Source organism: Chenopodium album, chromosome 24 (genome assembly GCF_948465745.1).
Source record: "Chenopodium album chromosome 24, dcCheAlbu1.1, whole genome shotgun sequence".
Classification (NCBI taxonomy): Eukaryota; Viridiplantae; Streptophyta; class Magnoliopsida; order Caryophyllales; family Amaranthaceae; genus Chenopodium; species Chenopodium album.
Genome location: NC_137857.1, coordinates 37,473,453 through 37,494,145, shown reverse-complemented (window position 1 = coordinate 37,494,145; position 20,693 = coordinate 37,473,453). Strand labels below are relative to the sequence as shown.

The window sequence follows — 20,693 nt, the reverse complement described above, 5'->3', positions numbered from 1 at the left end:
ATCAGTGCATATATACATATGCATGGCAACCTATTAAGCTTGACTGCTATGTATTATTGGTGTTCCTATATGCAGTACTATGGCTTGTTCGTATGAATTATTGAATTGCATTCTTAATTTATTGTGTTGATGTTGTATTTGAGATTTCAAGTTTAATAATTCCCTTGAGTTGTACTAGAATTCTGTACTATTTTATGCGGTTTGTTTGTATGAATTGTATCCTTATTAATTAATTGTGTTGATGTTGTATTTGAGATTTCAAGTTTGAAAAATTCCTTAGTTGTACTAGAATTCTGTATAGCTACAATTTTATACGACGTACGTATAAATGTTAGCATGTTTTATGGTGTACTACTAATGAATTGTTAATTATGATTTCTAATATGTTACAAAGTGTACGTGTTTGAGATTTTGATTTTTCTTAATTGCGCGTAATTTATTGGTTGAAATTTTTATCATGGAGACGGATGCACCTTGCTCCGTGCACCCGATTCTCTTTAAAAAAAAAAAGCGGAATGAATATATAGTTGTTCAGTAAAGAACATATAGTTGTTTTGTAAAGAACATATAGTTATTTTATAAAGAATATCATATATGATTGCTTGTTTTGTAATGAACATATATTTGTTTTGTAAAGAACATATAACTATTTTGTAAAAAAAACATCCATCTTTATGTTCTTTGTATATATCTAAAGAACATCCGTAATATTAATAAAGAGCATGATAATATAATGTAATGAATATTATTTTTATTCAACAAAAAACAAAAAAAAAAAACAAACAAACAGAAAGAAAGAAAGAACATAATACAAAGTATTATTTTTTAAAGAATATAGCTTTTCAATCTTTAAGAGAATTATTTGTTCCATAATTGAAGAGTTTTGGTAATTATCTCCCAATCTCAATAGAAATTTATATATTTCTTCATATTTGATTTCACTTGTTTGAATTTTTTAGAGAGAGGGATAAAAATCTTAGAGAGAAATTGAAATTTATAGAGAAATAGAAAATTTATAGAGAAAAAGAAATTCTTCTACGATGGTTGTGCATTTAGATCGAGTTTCGTGGTGCTTATGATCATTGTTTTGTTAATGGAGTATTTTTAATGAAGGTGAATATGTGGATTTGTTAATCAAAGATAAGGTAATTTTGAATAAAATTTTGTATTTTTTTTCTTTAATTGTGTTACTATTTGATTTAGAATATTTTGTAATCATAAAATTCATTGTTTATTTTACTTTTTGAAAATTGATGAATCTGGATAGATGTTGAATTTGAGAATAATGTGACAAAGGCTGAAGATGATGTACTTTATAAGATAGTGTTATGTTTATTTCTTTAATCTTTACAATTCTATAATATGTTCTTTTTGCTATAACTAAATGTTCTTTTCATTTTAGCTAAATGTTCATTACATCTCTATACAATGTTCTTTCCGCTTTTTTTTTGGAACGGATGCACTCTGCGCATGGTACATCCGCCTCCACGAACCACTAATTGTTGATTGGTGTAGTCCTAACCTATTCATCATTTCATCTTCATATGATCACGATTAAGGAACAAATTTTCTTGTTGCAGACGTCAAGCGGAAGAGATAAGAGAAAATTCTACAAAAATAACAAAAGCCAGCGTGATGTGTGTCTTATCACAAAATTGATTTATAGTTGTTTTTATTGTTGTTAATAAAAGGTTTACTTGATATGAGAGTTTGAGACAATATAATACTTAGACGGCTTTGGTACACATTTTAAGCACCTTAAATGGTACTATAAAATGCTGAAATTTTAAAGTAGCTTAATGATTATAATTGAACTCATTAAATATCCCTTCTATTTTATAATAATTGTGATAATATTTTTATCCGTTTATAATAACGGCATGCAACACTACTTTGTATTATTAAATTCTGTTTTTGAGCCCTATAATTTTCTTAAAAATTCTTGACTAACTATACTTTATATTATCATGTACTATTACGATTATTACGAAATGGTTGAAGTATTACAAAATAGTTAATTTGAATATATGAGACACATATCATGGTGGTTGAAAACTTGAGGTCAAGATGCTCATATTATTAAATCATTATTCTACTTAGGCCGCTACTAATGTTTTATTGTAGAGTAACACTCGCTAGCTCAGTGACTAATATCGTTTCGTTTTTTGATTTGTGTTCTATACTCTTTTAAGTTAATTTTATAAAAGCAATATTCCGTACAAAAAATAACGAGCACACAGTTTATACTCTCTCATATATTGAATACTTGCTTCAGTTTTCATTTTCGGTCATTTTTAAATATTTGCTCAATTTCCTTATTTAAAAATCTTTTACAATATGTAATTCACTTCTCTCAACTAGTAGAATCCAATAGAATTTATATTTTATTACGTTTAGATACTCTCATTACTAGAAAACAGGTCATTTTCGACGGAACCGTTTTGACGGACACGAAAATCCGTCGGAAAGTACGAAATTTCCGACGGATTTTATTTCCATCAAAAAATTTCCAACGGATTTTATTTCCATCGAAACTAAATCTGTCGAAAATTTTCGACCGAAATTAATTCTGTCGGACGTTTCCGACGGAATTTAACCCCCTTTCTGACGGAATTTAGTTAAAAAAAACCTTAAAACCCTAAATAAAACGGTGCCCCTCCCCATCCCTCTTTCATTTCACATTTATTTCTCCTCCGCCTCTCTTCTGCTTATTCCTCTCATCTTCTCTTTCTCTCTCCTCTCCTCTCCTCTCTTCCTCTCATCTTCTCCCCCTTCTCTTCTCCTCATCTCTGATTTTTTCTCATGATCATCTCCTCTCCTCTTTTCTAATGGTGGGCTAAAGCCGTTTATGGTGATGCTTTAAAACAGATTAATGGTTTTTAAGGTCAAATTCGACCATGAAAAATGCTAGAGCTAGGGTTTTCATGGTCGAATTTGGCCTTATTAAACCAAATTCATTCGAGGTGAAATTCAAAGCTTTTTGTGTTTAAGGTACGTTTTATTTTATTTTATATTATTATTTTTTAAAAAAAAAAAATGTTTAGCCACAAAACTAATCTAAACTAATCACTCTCATTAAGATTAATTGATTTTTTAACAAGCATAGCGTGTGGACATTTTTCATACCCTTAAAAAATATATGTTTACACATTTTCCCTAATAATTAACACTACTAACAACGCCAAACCGAAAGAACTACTGAATATGGCTAGTTATGACACGCACATCGTGCACGTTAGCCGCCCTAGTATATAATAAAGGTTGGAATTCAGGATAACTAAGGAAACTAAAACGGCCTAAACCGCCCAAGACTCATCCAGCCACGAATATGATGATATTAGCTAGTACATGTTGAAGCTAATACTTAGAAAAATATAAGATAGAACAATAAAAGATAACAATGAAAGACAAGAGATAAGAATCAGAAAATGAAACTCATACTATTCGATTAATACTCTTCATACAAAAGACCAAACTTACAAGGATAACAATGAAAGACAAGAGATAAGAATCAGAAAATGAAACTCATACTATTCGATTAATACTCTTCATACAAAAGACCAAACTTACAAGGATTTAAATAGGCTCAAAAAGTCAAGCACAACTACCTCCTAATTTCAAGCCCACTAAACACATTATCCTACTAACTGAACAAACATAAGTTACGCGACTAAATAACTAATGCTCCACTAACAGATAATATTCCTTAACCAAGACACTCATGTTGATGTATAAAGGTTTTGATGATGAGGAACTTAAACTGAAGCAAACTCATCTAATAAAGGTTTCTCAAGTGTTTGTCTAGCTTAGGTGAAATTGATCTTGGAGATGGAAGAAGTAGCTGTTGCTATGAAGACTTGTAGAAGTTCTTTATGCAGAAAGTTATTCACAATAAGAAGAAGAGTTCCCTCACAGGAACTAAGTTCCCTAACAGGAACCTGAAGATGGATGACTAAGTTCTTTGGAGGAACTTAGTAAAGCGTGGAGCCCAAGTTAACCTACCAGATCAAGATCGCAGCACAACAATAATTTAGTTAAGATTTTATCTTCTAGATTTATTGTTAAATATGTTAAGTAGGATATGCATGGAATTTATTAGAGGCGTGACAAGATAGCTTGGCAAATTAATTAAAGTCGGAAAAGATAAAAAGATAGAAATCGAAAAAGATTTTAATCTAAATGCTTATTTCCTAAAATCAGTTTGTTAAAAAGATATTATGCTTTTTAACTAAATATTTCTATCTTATTTTCTGAAAAGATTTTCTTCACAAAGATTTGTTTAAAACCGTGTTTTAAGATAAGTTAAGTTTAACTTATTTATCTTTTTGAAAACCTACTTTCTATACGAGTCTTGCTTGTATAAATAGTAGAGAATGAAATGAGTTAAGGTTTTGTGAGTTTTATGCGTGAAGAATTACAGAGCTTAAATTGTGTAAGTTTGCCAAGCTTATAAACTTGTCATATTAGTCTCGGGTTTCATGCATAGCTTGCCTATCATATACTAGGTGTTTATTTCTTGTATTTGGTTTGGGTTAATCGGGAGAGAGTATTTTATTAATCTTGTTCAAAAGTTAGCTTCTGGTGAGAAGGGGAAGATTTGTACTTGGGGAGTACGAGAGAGTCTAAGTGTGGGACTTAGACAAGGTAGAACAGGGTGCTGTTCTGTAGAGAGTTCATTTAGGAACTTGAGAGTATAGACTTAATTATAATAGGTTGTAACTTGGTGTTTGCCCTATTATAGTGAAAGTGGTTGTGTTTGAAATCCCTAAGGTAGGGTCGAAGTTTTACTTCTAGTTGGGCACTAGAAGGTTTCCTCGTAAAATACTGTGTGCTTTACAAGTTCCTGTTTTATTCTGTTTTGTTCTGTTTTATATTTCGAAAAATAGTAGTTAGGAACTCATCTACAATTCACCCCCCCTCTTGTAGAGTTCGTCTCAACTAACAACTCACTTTGACCAAGTACAAAACCAAAAACAATATTCCTAAAAGTACTCCAACTAAGTTTGAATTAATCAGCCAACAGTACAACTTTACAAAAGCCTTCGTAGAAGCTATAGGGCGTGAAGGCTCACCAGGCCTGATCGGGTATTCTAGATTTCTAGTTGGTCTTGCGCGTTCTTGGGCATGTTGCTTGGTTTTGTTTATTGTTGACTTTAATTGTTTTTTACCACCTACCGTCAAGAAAACCGTTAAATTTAAGGGTTTTAAAAAAAATTTCGATTTTCGTGCGCAAATCATGTTGTTCATAGGTGTAGGACCGGGGGGCATTTTGGCCCTATGGGTCCAAGTTGGAGTCAAAATTGACAAAAGATGATCGAAAATGTCTCGTTTTGCGTGTTTCACGCAAACCGAAGTATTTTTAAACATGTTAAATTTGACAATCATTTTTTATTTTTTTTACCTCAAATTGGATCCTAAGGGCAAAAATGCCCCCCCAAAACCCCTAAAAATGATGTGTTTGGCACAAAAATCGAAGAATATAAAAAATTCCGTTAGAATTTTGACGGCAGGTGGTAAAAAACAATTTTAAATTTTTTTTTTTTGGCAATAAAATAAAGCTCTTAAAATTTTTGGCATTAAAAAACAATTTTGTGATTTTTTTGGTGGTAAAAGTAAAAATCCTAATTTTAAATAATCCGAACATTGGGGGTCATTCACTAAGATTGGTCATAAGCTAAGTGACCAGTAACCTGTTAAACAGGTAAATTTTTTATTTTAATTTTAGTTTAAGTGACACTTGTCATCACATGATTGGTTGAACTCCTAAAAAAAACGTAGATAAAAAAACAGTCAAAAACCCCATCATCAACGCTCCCACCGCAACACCTATCGGCATCCCAAAAATACCAACATCCACGCATCTCCACAACCAGAAATCCCCTGCTCCTCACCACTAACAACCACAAACCAAACTCTCCTTCCATCACCACCCAACCGCAAGTAGTAGTTAAGATATTAACGTCTGTATGAATCACAATGTGTTATATCCTTCGACTAGCCAAAAATGGAATTATATCAACTATGATATACTTTCTCAATTTTCGTTTACTTAGTACACCTTTTAAATACGCAAACTAAGGGGGATGATTAGGGAAAGAAAATGAACTAAATAATCAATATAATTTTAACATCAAGATTATGGAAGGATTAGGTTTTATGAGTATAAGTTAGTTTGATTAATTTGTTCACCTACATTTTATTTAATCTACTTCTCAAAGTGCGTAAGTGCGTATTATAAAATAGTGTTAAGAATTAAAGAAAATGAAAAAAGTATTAAGTTTATCAAATTCAACTTTTCAATGTCGTGATATCGATTAAAAAAAGAAAGAGGCTCAAGTCAACAGATTTGGTAATTTTCTTTTTCAATATTATTATTTGTCTCTCTTATTACAAACTACAACTTTGCATAATTAGTGGGTGATAATATGATGGAAAAATATACTTTAATAATCCCAACTTTGTCCAATTTACTTTAAATAATCCAACTTTCGATTATTCTACAATAATCTCAACTTTCACCTGCGTTTTTTTATCTTCAATCCCAAATCGGTCAATAAAAGTCAACAACCCATTACTCCAGGTTACCAAGCACGTGTCCATATGTGATTAGTTTAAAAAATAAAAAACGTTTTTTAAAAAAAAGCAAAAAAAAAATCAAAACCATCATCGATCAACCACCTCACCAACGGTGCTCTTCTCCCAGCCTACCCCTGAACCACCCTCTCCCATCCCCCGCCGCCTTTTTCGCTGCCTAACCACTTTAACGCCGGCAATCGCCCCCCCCCACCCCAACGCCAATTCCACCTCAAAAACCGCCATTACCCTTCAATACGTCACCGCGATACCATTCCCCTCCCCAACCAAACCCCCTAAATGGACCCCCTCCCTTCCCAAACCACCGAAACCGTCATTACCTCCATTCCCCCACCACCGAAACTGGTGATTCCTCCCTTCCCCCAACTCAAAAACTGACCCCCTCCCTTCCCCATCTTCAAAATCTTTCCCAAGCTTTCAACGTTTGCGGTTTCGGGGCTAGGTTAATTGGGATGTCGGAAACTAGTGGTGGGTGTATGACAACAGAAATCAGGGTCAAAAATGGGGGGAGGTCGTGGCCACCGACGGTGGTCATGGCAAGCTTGGTTTTTTTTTTTTTTTTTTTTTTTTTTTTTTTTTTTTTTTAATTATCAATTTTTTTTGACAGGTTTTATTTTTCATCTTTTTGAAAAACTTATTAAAAAAATTTTGAGCCAATAAATAAGCTGCACGTGGCAATTATATTATTTCACAAAAAAAAAATTAAACCTTTCTCCAAGTTACCGGTAATCGTAATTGAAGAAAAACACATATAAAAGTTGGAATTATTGTAGAATAATTAGAAGTTGGGATTATTTAAAGTTTGAAATTATTAAAGTGTATTTTTCCTAATATGATACTAACGCAGATCAATTATACATCACATGCTTAACAAAAGTGTGATTAATGGTAGAAGAAACAAAAGTATGAGCCTATGTCAACTAAAAGTTAAATAAGATGGGCTACAACTTGGGAATTGCTATTATACGACATATATATCATTTGATTTTGAAAAACCAATAAGAAAAATAGAAAACTACAGTAATACGAAACCGACTAGAAAGAAACTCGACAATAAGATTTATGACTTTTATATATAAATGGCAATTGGCAATACATATATTAATGTAATTAATAGTTTAGTTATGATCACTACGTACGATAATACTATTGCATGCTACTATGATTACTAAACTGGCAACTGACAATATTAACATGTTAACCTTAAACTAGCCAAAAATTAAGTATCAAATTTAATGAAGGCTGAAATTGTCGGCCTGCCAATTACAACATTTCGAAGTAGTGATATCCATTTAAAAAAGAAAGAGGCTCAGTCAACTTTTCGAAGTATTACTTTAAGGAAAATTTTGAAATTATCACCTAAAAATGTATCCATTTTTAAAATAATTATCTGTTTATTTTTTTTTAGTCATAACTTTTGATCTGTGACTCTGATTGGGACGAAACCAACGCCTAATGAAAGATACAACTTGGGGCTACAGATCCATAGGTCGTACGACTCGTAACTCTTCATATAACTCCGGCTATGACCAAAACAAGTTGACGCTTGTGCAGTATACGGGATTAAAAATCCGGGTTGACTCAAAGGAACTATGACTCGATTTTAGACATATTTATAAGGTCAAATTAATCAATTAATTAAGCAAAGTCTTTTAGTCATCGGTTAGTTTATTAAGACTTATTTACAAACACAAGTTAAAACAAACGGTTAGTTTAATCACATATAAGCTATGCACAAGCAAATAATGCACAAGTAGTCACAATATGATGTAATGAGTTTGCAACCTAACCATGGCTCTAGTTCTCTAAAGTTCAAGGATAAGGTTTAGTCAAAGAGGGTCCATGGTTATGAGTCCGGATGCATCGCGCAGAAGCCTTACCTTTGGAAGGGTTGGCGCGTATGGATGAGACCCCGCAAGTTAAACTTGCTTCCACAGTTCGGTAGATTCACAAACTCGGATGTACCCGTCGTTGCCAGGAGCGTTCGATTGGGTATATGGAACATGAATCCCCAGAGGGTTATGGCCATATGTAGAACACATATGGGTTCAAAAAGGAGAGAAAAACTCAATCAGGAAGTAGAATCGAGCAAACATTACTAGATTAGTCAAAACAAGAAGGCAGATTTCAGGCTCGGTATTGGAAGAACTCGGCGCGAGAAAACGGGGCCTGGCGCCAGGAGATGGCCCTGTCGCCAGGCGATAGAGCCATCGCAAGGTATTGGCTCTGTTTTCTCGGCGCTAGTTCCTACATGTCTCAGCAGCTCTCTGTGTTCTTAGAATTTTCCAGTTTTCGCAGTATTATTTCGATTCTAGTTGTGAAAGATATTACCCAAATTTACTACGTGTAAAAATCCTATGTATTTGACGCATTACGGATGGTCTTTCCAATGCAAAGCTTTTTTATGCACATTCGAATAATATCAATCAAAATTACGCACATGAAATACTTAGAATTTTTCGAGTCTCATCCACTCATTCTAAACCATTGCCAAAATAAATTTCAGGAAGTGAAATAGAAATCCTCCTCAGTGGATTCGCCAAAAAATTGTAGGGAATAATTCAAGCATTAACCCAAACTTGAACCCACTGTGATCATACACTTAAGTATGGTGGCTTCCAAAGGGAAGAAAGCTACAGAAAAAGAGTCGCCAACAAGTTCTAGGAACTTGTAAATCGTTCATAGGGTGAAGGTTACACCCCTTAACGATCCATGAGATCGCTAACTCCAATAGGTCTGGAACCAAGACTGGATGTTCGGGGATAAGGGTACGAATCCAATCTAAAAGAGATTAATCCCGCCCTAAAATAGGCCTCTACTTTATTCTTCTCGTATTCATGTGCGCTTTCTGACTAACATACAATCATTAGATTAGCCCTAAACCTGTTTAATCTATGTTGGTTGAATATTAATGCACAAATAAAACTATTATTGGCTAGTCACATACAAGACTTATTACCCAAAGGTAAAGTGTTGTAAAATAATAACTTTGCCGGACTTCCACCGTTGACCAATCTCAAAACACCCCCGAAACCACCGCTTTCATCCCTAAAACCAACATAATCTGCTTGAAATTGTCTCAACCTCACCGAATCCACATTCCACCCTCGAAACCACCACCCTCTAACCCCAAACACCATCATCCCAAAGCACGAAAATATGCTCACAACCTCAAAATATCCTCTAACCACCTTGTAATAACCTTACCACCTCGAAAACCAACCCCAAGATGGTTTTGGAGGTGTCTTGAGGTAGGTCAACGGTGGAAATTTGGTCAAAGGTAGTATGTTACAACATTTTACCTTTTATTAGGTAGTTATTTAGAATATTTTTTTATAAGGTAGTTTCTCACAAAATTTAGGTTTTATTAGGTAGTTTCTGACAAAAAATTATTTTTATCAAATTCAACTTTTCAATGTAATTATATCAATCAAAAATGTAAAATTGAGAAAGTATTAATCAAGATATATGATTACTTTTTCTATTTTAATATTTGTGATTCTAACATGATTACTGGAGCAAGTAGCTAGGGCTACAACTTTGCAACCCCCTAATTTGGAAGAGCTAGCATGATAACTGGAGTAATAATATGCATGAGTACTAACACTAGAAATTAAAGAAACCCGAAAATAAGATTTACAAAAGGTTTTGTGAGAGACCGGACTCACGTGATACCGGGCTCAATAACAAAAGTCCAATAAAAAGGCGCGGGCTAACTAAACCCGGTCGCGAAACCCGCAACACCAAAAACATGATAGTGGACTCACGTGAGTCCGTCTCACCCAAAACTTTACCTAAGACTTATGACAAGGTTTTATATATAAATGGCAATTGGCAATACATATATTAATGTAATTAATGATCACTACGACGTACTACGAGTATAATACAATTGCTACCATGCATGATTACCATACTAATACTGGCACTGACAACATTAACATGTTAACCTTAAATTAGCCAAAAATTGGGTATCAACTTTAATAAATGCAGAAGTTGTCGGCCTACCAATTTAAACTTTTTGAAGTATTGATCATTGATCTCCATTAAAAAAGAAACAGGCTCAAGTCAATATCTTTAAGTCAATGTATGTGGGTGGGTAATTTGTGATATTCCATTGTTTTAATTATTTGTCTTGAAAAAAGTAAAACTCAAATTTTAGTATGAAAATACCTATGTCACCTTTATGAACCGTACTTGAACGCCTAATTATAATATGAAAACCATATTCCACATATAGTTACCCCAATAAATATGTAAGTCGGGTAGTAAGAAAGAATAAAAATAGGAACAACACTTTGATACAACGAAAAGAAAATGGGAACGAAAAAAATAGACAAAGGGATCGAGGATTTGTAAATTTTGAAAAGTAAAAACAAGTAACTTTTGTATACATCTGATGTACAATAATTTACTGTACATCAGAGGTCACTTTTATCAAATTTAGGGTCACTTTTACAATTTATTGGGTACCTTTTTTCAATAAAGCATAAAAATCTCGTAACTTTTATTTATGTCAAGGTAACTTTTATTCATATTAGGGTAATTTTTTGCTCATTTTAGGATAACTTTATAACGAATGTACATTCGATTTATTTAAATGTTAGTCAAGTAAAAATAATACGGTTATAAGTGACAAGAGAAAGAAAGCTTTATTTCTAACTACATCTCTATTTTCTTTAAGAATAATATAATAATGCTATAAACATCCTAAGGGTTGCGTCAAATAAATATATATTAACGTAGTATTTTGGCTCGTCGAGCTATTAATATTATTAGTAAAATTGGACAAAAATATGTGTTCATTTAGAATGAAGATGAAAGACTACTACAGGGGTGTTGTGTGTTATATTCTCCACTACATTGAGATCGATGATCCTAACATATACTCATATTTTTTTTTAATTGATTAGCATAAATTATTAACATTTTGTTCCAAATTAAAGGCTTATAAGAATAGTTCAAAAGGTCAAAATGGACATTTTTTTAATATAATGATAAATGAGCGAGGAAATATTACTCATAGCCTTAGAGGTTTCGAAAAATTTGTTGATGTTAATAATAGTAAATCTAGGACCGAAACTTCGTTCCGGTGTATGTTAATTTCAACTAGATACTCTTTAAAATTATAATAATGTACTCACTTTAATACTCCAACTACGCCACTTACCTTTTATTTTATTTAAGTCAATTAAATTGCTTTTCTAGTGTTTTCGCTTTTCTATTGTCAATTTTCAAAATTATCATGATTTGAAAAACTTTTAAAATAATTATATAACATATATATTATATGATTTTGATAAACAAAAAAGAAAAATAGAAAACTACAGCGATACCAAACCGACTACAAAGAAACCCGACAATAAGATTTATGAGTTTTGTATATATAGGACATTTTGTGAAAAACTACCTTATAAAGCACTTTTTTTGCGAGAAACTACCTAATAAAAAAAATGTTGTAAGAAACTACCTTATAAAAGGATAAATGTTGTAAGAGACTACCCTTGGTCGAAAAATCATCGTTGACTTTTGTTTTCCAGCGTTGATCACGTCACGTTCCAATTAAGAAAAAAGGAGGGAAAGGGTGAAGTAAAAGTCACGTGATTGACACGTGATGTGGTCAACGCCGGAATTTGAAAGTCAACGGTGACTTTCCGATTAATGGTAGTCTCTTACAACATTTACCCTTTTATAAGGTAGTTTCTTACAACATTTTTTTTATTAGGTAGTTTCTCGCAAAAAAAAGTGTTTTATAAAGTAGTTTTTTACAAAATGTGCATATATATATAATGGCAATTGGCAATACATTATTAATGTAGTTATTAGTTTATTTATGACCACTACGTACTACTGTATAATACTATTGCATGCTAATATATGATTACTGCTACTAATACGCAACTGACAATATTAACATGTCAACCTTAAACTAGCCAAAAATTAAGTATCAAATTTAATGAAGGCTGAAATTGTCGGCCTGCCAATTTCAACATTTCGAAGCAGTGATATCCATTTAAAAAAGAAAGAGACTTTAGTCAACTATTCAAAGTATTATTTTAATGAATTACCACCCAAAAATGTATCCATTTTCAAAATAACCACATGTTTATAACTTTTTTTCTTTAAATTAACACCCCTTAAATTAAGTAATTACTCAAATTACCACCTTTTCAAAATTTTGGTGGGTTTTCCGTCTGTAGACCCCACCTAACGGCTGCTAACCGCTATTTTGACCATTTTGGTTGAAAAATTCCCTCGATTTTTCTCTTTAAAATAGCTCTCCTAACTTCAATTCGCATTTCCTTCACCAGATTTCACCAAATTCCACTCTAATTGGGGTAAATATTAGAATTAGGGGTTTTATGGGTTCATGTTTCAATTGAATTGAAGGTTTTCTTGAAAGAAAAATTGCCCGGAATAATCCGACCTTTGCCTCATCTGCCTAGAATAATCCCACTTTTCGATTAGTTTTTAATAATCCGACCTTTGATACCAATCCGCTTTAATGACCGCTAAAAACATCCCTAAGAATGAAGATGAAAGACTAGTAGACTACTACAGCGGTGTTGTGTGTTATATTCTCCGCTACATTGAGATCGATGATCCTAACATATACTCACATTTTTTTTTATATTAATTATTACAAATTTACTAACATTTTGTTCAAAAAGGCTCATAAGAATAGTTCAAAATTAAAGGTCAAAATGGGTATTTATTTTTAATATAATGATAAATGACCGAGAAAATATTACTCATAGCCTTAGAGGTTAGGAAAAATTTGTTGATCTTAATAATAGTAAATCTAGGACCGAAACTTCGTTCCGGTGTATGTTAGTTTCAACTAGATACTCTTTAAAATTATAATAATGTACAAACTTTGGATCAGAAAATATGATTTTAAAAATTTGACCAATTAATCTAAGGTCACAATAATTAATTATTTAAAGAGATCCAAATTTATCTATATAAACTACTCCATGATTTGCAATTGAGAACACAAAACAACGAACATACAAACACATTAGTAAAGGTCAAATTCATTCCCTCGTTGTCTAAAGTGCAAGCTTTGCAATTAACCATGAAGGAATGGAAAGGCAGTAAGTTTAATATATTTTATTTTCTACGTTTATGATATGCAAAATAATGTCAAAGTATTTAGTGTTTTATTGTTGAGCGATGTAACATCAAAGTAACATGCAATGCAGGAAACTACAGTTTCGAATTCACCGATCCAAGTAAACCAGTTAGGACATTCAGAACACGAAGGCCTTGCCACTTCATCTTTCAAATCGACAACTATAAACAGCTTGTAGAATCAATGGAAATAGCCAACCTGAAATATTTCGAGACACCTGATTTTACAGTCGGCGAAGAGAAATGGTATAATACTCGTAATGTTAGTTTATTTTCTCATTTATTAGCTAGCTTTGATTTGTTCAATGGTATAATACTCGTAATTTATTAGCTAAGCTAGCTTTGATTTGTTCAATGATTATTATTATATTGTTTGTAATGCAGGAGTATGTGCATCTATCCTGACGGAAATAAGGCACGGCAAGGGAGTAATTATGTGTCTTTGTACTTGAAGAGGCAGAAGAACGCCGGTCGAAACAAAGAAGCTAATGCTTCGATGAAATTTTTCATATTGGAGCAAAATTCAGATGAGTATCTTGTCATTGAAGGTAAGCTTTTATTTAGTTGGTAATTCCATTATGTTATTCCCTCGATTTTATATTAATACTCGATCGTAGTATATATTAAATACAGATTTGGGAGAAAAGCATTTTGATGTCCGAGGAAAAGAGTGGGGAATTGCACAGGCTATTGAGCTCGTTCATTTTAAAAATGAAGACAATGGATTTCTTGTTGATAACACTTGTACCTTTGGAGCCGAGGTTTTTATTACTAGTGCTGAGCCTAGTTACTCCAAGATGTCGTTAGTCAATTCCATTTCCAACAATGTATTTGAAATTGGTATTAAATTTGATATCCCCAGTGATTATTATGATTCTACTACCTTCACCACTACATTAGATGGCACTACTTACACCTGGTGCGTACCTATTTTTATTTTTTTAGAACAAATTCATGATTCCTCGATTTTATATATTTTTTTACATGCACTAATTACCCTATTTTTTCACTTTTTAGGAAATTGCGTTTATATCTTAATGGACATTCTGAGGGAGCTAACTCCCATGTTTCGCTGTATCTTATTCTTGTGGACATCAACAAGCTTTCCAATGGAAGGAGCATGTTGGTTAATTTTCAATTAAGTTTGAAAAATAAAAGTAGTGGATCGTACTCTTATTCCATGCCAGGTATCATGATGAGAGCCTTTCTCTTTCCCTGGCCTTTTTAATTGTGAATTAAAAAAAGACCTTTATTAAAAATAAAATAAGAATGGTAATTGTATATTTCACTCAATATAAAGTTCAACAATTTATAGGCTACTAATTAGACAATAAATAATTGCTCTTATCATCATGAGGTACCTATAACGAACGTTGATGATTTCACATCTGTTAAATAATTGCAAATTAGGAGTACGATGTACTTTGGATTTTAAAGTTATTAATTTTAGTTGTTTTCTCTTGTAGCTGCTCTTGACTGGTACCATACCAAAAAGGATTCATCTGGCTATTCTAAGTTTATTGAAAGAGAAGCCTTCTTCAATTCGTCAACCAAATATGATTATAACCAAACTGCAAATGTGAAAGTACAATTCAAAAGTGTCTTTACTCTTAATGACGACACTGATGGTTAAGATGTTCACAACTACCATCACTTCACTACTATACATTCGTACTCATTTGTATTGAATGTCCTTTGATTTTTTGGTCACAATCATCGGACCGATTATTTATGATACGAACCAAGGTCTCTTACACAAGGCATATTGTGTTATTTATCCCTTTACGCTTTCTGTAGTGTTACATGGTTTTACCTTACTCCTAAAGTAAGGGTTTTACATGTAATTTCCTTCATTTCAATTAATTTTAATGAAATTATTGTAATTGTTATTATCACGTGATTATGACACTATAATGTTGGGATATTTACTTTATTACAATTTAAAGATATGATATCCTTTTTCATTAGTTGTGATTTTATTTTTGTGTATTGCTTGAGATGTTTTTTTTATAAAGAACATCCAGTTAATATATATATATATATATATATATATATATATATATATATATATATATTATATTTTAAATTTAAATAATATTTGTAATACTAATAATAAGGAAAAATTAGAAATAATAATCCCAACTTTAGAATATTCCATAATAATCCAAACTTTGAGGGTTCCTCTTTTTCTTCAATCTCAAACCGGTCAACGAAAGTCAATGACCTATTATATCAGGTCACTTGACACGTGTCAAGTCGTGATTGGTCAAAAACTTTAAAAAAAATAAAAAAAAATACAAAAAACCAAAGAAAAAAAAAATCAGCAGCCTCCTCTTCCCTCACCAGTCGTATGCCGCCTTCGCTGCCCCTTCCCCCATCAGCCGTACGACGTCGTGTCTCCCCTCCCACACAGAACCGCCGCATCTCCCCCTGCCACATAGGACCGCCTGATCAATGTTTTCCCCCCTCCCCAAAACCCTCTCCTATACCCCCACATAACCACCAATGAAACCCCTCCCCACTGCCAAAAATCCCAAATTGCTCCTCCCACCACCTCAAAACCCTAACGGCTAGTGTTTTCGATGGTGGGGGATGGGTTTTTTTTGTGATTTTTGAGAGTAGGGGAGGTGGTTTTAAGGGGTTTTCGAGTGGAGAAAGAGATTTCAAGGGAAGGAGAGGTTGCCGGAAAACGGGATAGAGAGATAAGGAGGGAGGTTGGGGGATCGCAACACCAGCGCTTAGGGAAGGGAAACCGGCAGAAAGGAGGGGAATCAATGGCGTAGGGGGGCGGGTAATAGCAGCAACTGGTGGTTTTTGGGCTTTGGCTAGTGGCCGAAATTGGAAGGGATTTTATTGGTGGTCGAGACAGTAAAATATTCTTTTTCATATACTTACATGAACATTTGTACCAAATGTATATTTACTATATGAATAATGTTCTTTACTATTATCATGTTCTCTATTAATAGGAAAAATTAGAAAAAAATAATCTAAACTTTCATCAATTTTGGAAGAATAATCCCAAAAAAACATTTTATTGTATTTTAATGTACATTGTATTATTTGGATCTACAAATTATACTGAATTTTCTATTTGCATCCTTTCTTCTTACAAAATGTATTAATTGGTCGATTTTCTTCAAAAACTTCATTTTATTTCTCTTTTTGTAGGTTGTTTAGTGGGATGGACAACATGTATTGCATATTCTTGGGGAGTTTGCATAATTTGAACGCCTTAAATAAGCAATATGGTTTAGGAAGAGCTACCAATGAAGCCATGTTTGTCATTGAAGCTTATCGGACCCTCCGAGACCATGGCCCATACCCGGCTGATCAAGTCCTTAAGGATCTTGAAGGTTGCTTTGGGTTTGTCATATTTGATCAAACTGCTGGCACTGTCTTTGCTGCTCAGGTAATTAAATTGTTCTTATAAATAAGTATATTAATTGTATTTTGTAAAAAATGCTCAGGTAATAAAAATTGTATTTTGTAAAGGGAAAATTGGCTGAAATTGTTTGATGTGTTTGTGAACAGGGGACAAATCAAAGAGTGAAACTTTATTGGGGAATTGCTGCTGATGGTTCCGTGGTTATTTCTGATAATTTGGATGTCATAAAAGCAGGGCGTGCTAAAGCTTTTGCACCCTTTCCATCGGGTAAGCTCATTAAATTTGTTCAACTTTATGGACGTTGGTCCGGATTAAGCCCAGACCAACGTCGATTTAAGGCTAATTAGGCAGGTTGGTCTAGTCGATGGGTTATGGGTTGAAATCTTAACCCATCGGCTAATAATCTAAAACTTGTGAGCCATTATAAATGTGGTTAACACACCTGATGTCCCTTGCTTTCTTGAACCAATCCTGTGTATAAATAGAAGATCTTACCAACCATTATAAAATTTGTGAGCCATTATAAATGTGGCTAATAATCAAGGTCTTACCAATAGATGGTGATTCAATAGATTCAATCACCTTGATGGTTAATATAAATAGAAGATACAAAAAAAAAAAAGAAAAAAAAAACAAATATAAGCTTGTGTATAAATATTTGGACTATATATATAATCTGGGGTGTATCATGAGATTATATGTTGAGCGTATGAACAAACTTACATGTGAGTGGAAATATTGTCCCACATTAATCAAGTGTATAAAGTAAGAGTAAACATTGATATGTATCTACTTTATAAGGTTTTGAGGTGGAATCCCCTTGACCTTAAAGTGAATACACTTGTGGCAGGTGTGCTATGCCTCACCCTTATTTTAATAACACTATACTCTATAATCTACTTCCTCCGTTGCTTTTTAGTTGACACGTTTCTTTAGTCACGTTTGTCAATACACTTATGCAATAATTAATATCTTTAATTATTGATTAACAAAAATTATGAAAAGTTGATATTTTGAAAGTATATAATGTGAAGAATCTAACAAGATCTTACATGATTATATTTTTATTACGTATAAAGCACAAAACACGGTCAAAGGGAGGTGTGTGAATGGTGCTAAAGTCAAAACATGTCAACTAAATAAAAACGGAGGTAGTATATGACAAGCTAAGGATAGTTCAATTCCTATATAAAATGTGCTCCAGTAGACTTGTTATAGGTTAAGAGGTCACTTTTTTTTTTTTTTTTTTTTTTTTTTCCTCCTCCTCTTTGTTGGGATATTGATTCAAACGTTAGTTTGTTAGTCAATGTATGGCACACTTAGTGGCTAAGTTTTAGGATTAGTTGATTTTAATATTTATCTTCTTATTAGAATTATTTGTGGGTCAAAGTACGTGATTTCAGTTAGTAGAGTTTGTTAGTGGGATTGTATTAGTGGCCCTTGATTTATTGATCATGATAGATCATGGGTTTAATGGGTCCTATTTTTAAGGTCTTATTGTTATCCTTTCTAGCTATATATTCAACCATATGTACGTGAGAATTAGAGAGTGTGTGATATTAATAACAGTGTGTGAGTATGTGTTGCTTCATATTATTGTTTTCTCTTTCTGAGTGTTAGCTTCAACACTCTTAAGTTCATCCATCACATTGCTATGACTACGGTATGCCAGTGCAATTGATATAATTTGGAATTATTTTTTTCAGATGCCAAACATCTGAGAGATATATTTTATCGTATGGGTTTGAACGATAGAGATATCGTGGTCTTATCGGGAGCTCACACACTGGTACGCAAATAATGTCGACGTACATATAGTTAAAAATGAGATCGATGAACAGAACATTTAACTTACGATTACTGGTTCAGGCAAATTTAAACCTTGTTTTGTATAAATTTAACTTACAGGGTCGAGCAAACAAAAAAAAATCTGGCTTTGATGGTCCTTTCACGGAGAACCCTCTCAAATTTGACAATTCCTATTATGTGTAAGATTATTCGTATTATGTTACAAGAATTAGTTCCAATTACATCAATATTTTGTTTGCTTAATTTAAGTTATACTCAAATGATTTTTACTATTAAACGATCAGAAACTTAAGGAAGGAAGGCAAACTTGGAGTGGTGCAATTTCCCACTGACAAAGTTCTCGTCAAGGACCCTGCTTTTAGTAAATATGTCCAACTGTATGCCAAGGTAATACATTCTCATTAAAAGTTGTTCATCCTGTAAAAATAACGAAATTTTGACAATTACTACCTTCTGTTATGTCCATTTTAGCAATTACCACCTTTTATTTTTTTTTAAAAAAATTACCACCTTCTATTTTCAAAAACATCAAAAGTTACCACCTTCTTGCCCCCCAACTACCACGTGGCATCATTTTGGGCCCATTCTTTCCCTTCCCTCCCTATTTTTTTTTACATTTCTCATTCCTATTTGGATTCTCATCTCCCCTTTCACTTTTTTCCCCCAAACCACCAATAATTGTTCGTCAATTTTGATTGTTTGGGGGATAAAAAGTGAAAGGGGGGATGAAAATCGAGTTAGGAACCAAAAATGTGTGGGAAATAGGGAGGAAAGGGAAAGAATGAGCCCAAAATGACGTCATGTGATAATTGGGAGACAAGAAGGTGATAACTTTTTATGTTTTTGAAAATTTCGAAAATAGAAGGTGGTAATAAATTTCTAAAAAAAAAAAATAGAAGGTGGTAATTGCTAAAATGGACATAACAGAAGGTGGTAATTGTCAAAATTTCCTAAAAATAAAAATAAAAAAAATTAAAAAAAAAAGTTGTGAACCGAGCTGAACTGAATCAAGGCCAATAGAATAAGACCTAATTGTATAGATAATAATTGTGAGTTCATGGATCTTAGTAAATTTAACGTGAAGCTAGTTGATCAATATAGTATGATATTTGGTAATTTGTCAAAATGAACTAATCCAGATTATTTTTGTTTAACAATGGCAGGATGAACAACTTTTCTTCGCTCACTATGCTGAATCACACAAGAAGATGTCGGAGCTCGGGTTTCACCCACCCTGCCATTGTGTTAAAGCTTGAATCAGTGCATATATACATATGCATGGCAACCTATTAAGCTTGACTGCTATGTATTATTGGTGTTCCTATATGCAGTACTATGGCTTGTTCGTATGAATTATTGAATTGCATTCTTAATTTATTGTGTTGATGTTGTATTTGAGATTTCAAGTTTAATAATTCCCTTGAGTTGTACTAGAATTCTGTACTATTTTATGCGGTTTGTTTGTATGAATTGTATCCTTATTAATTAATTGTGTTGATGTTGTATTTGAGATTTCAAGTTTGAAAAATTCCTTAGTTGTACTAGAATTCTGTATAGCTACAATTTTATACGACGTACGTATAAATGTTAGCATGTTTTATGGTGTACTACTAATGAATTGTTAATTATGATTTCTAATATGTTACAAAGTGTACGTGTTTGAGATTTTGATTTTTCTTAATTGCGCGTAATTTATTGGTTGAAATTTTTATCATGGAGACGGATGCACCTTGCTCCGTGCACCCGATTCTCTTTAAAAAAAAAAGCG

At 32.8% G+C, this 20,693-nt stretch overlaps 1 protein-coding gene across 1 annotated transcript; it reads left to right on the top strand.

Annotated features, from left to right (window-relative positions):
* The first annotated feature begins 17,899 nt into the window (after positions 1-17,899).
* LOC145611035 (putative L-ascorbate peroxidase 3) lies at positions 17,900-20,181 on the top strand. Its single transcript, XM_081666272.1, has 5 exons — positions 17,900-17,966; positions 18,823-18,905; positions 19,025-19,104; positions 19,210-19,312; positions 20,089-20,181. Exons 1-5 carry the CDS (start codon positions 17,900-17,902, stop codon positions 20,179-20,181), a joined length of 426 nt encoding a protein of 141 aa, XP_081522398.1.
* Positions 20,182-20,693: the final 512 nt, after the last annotated feature.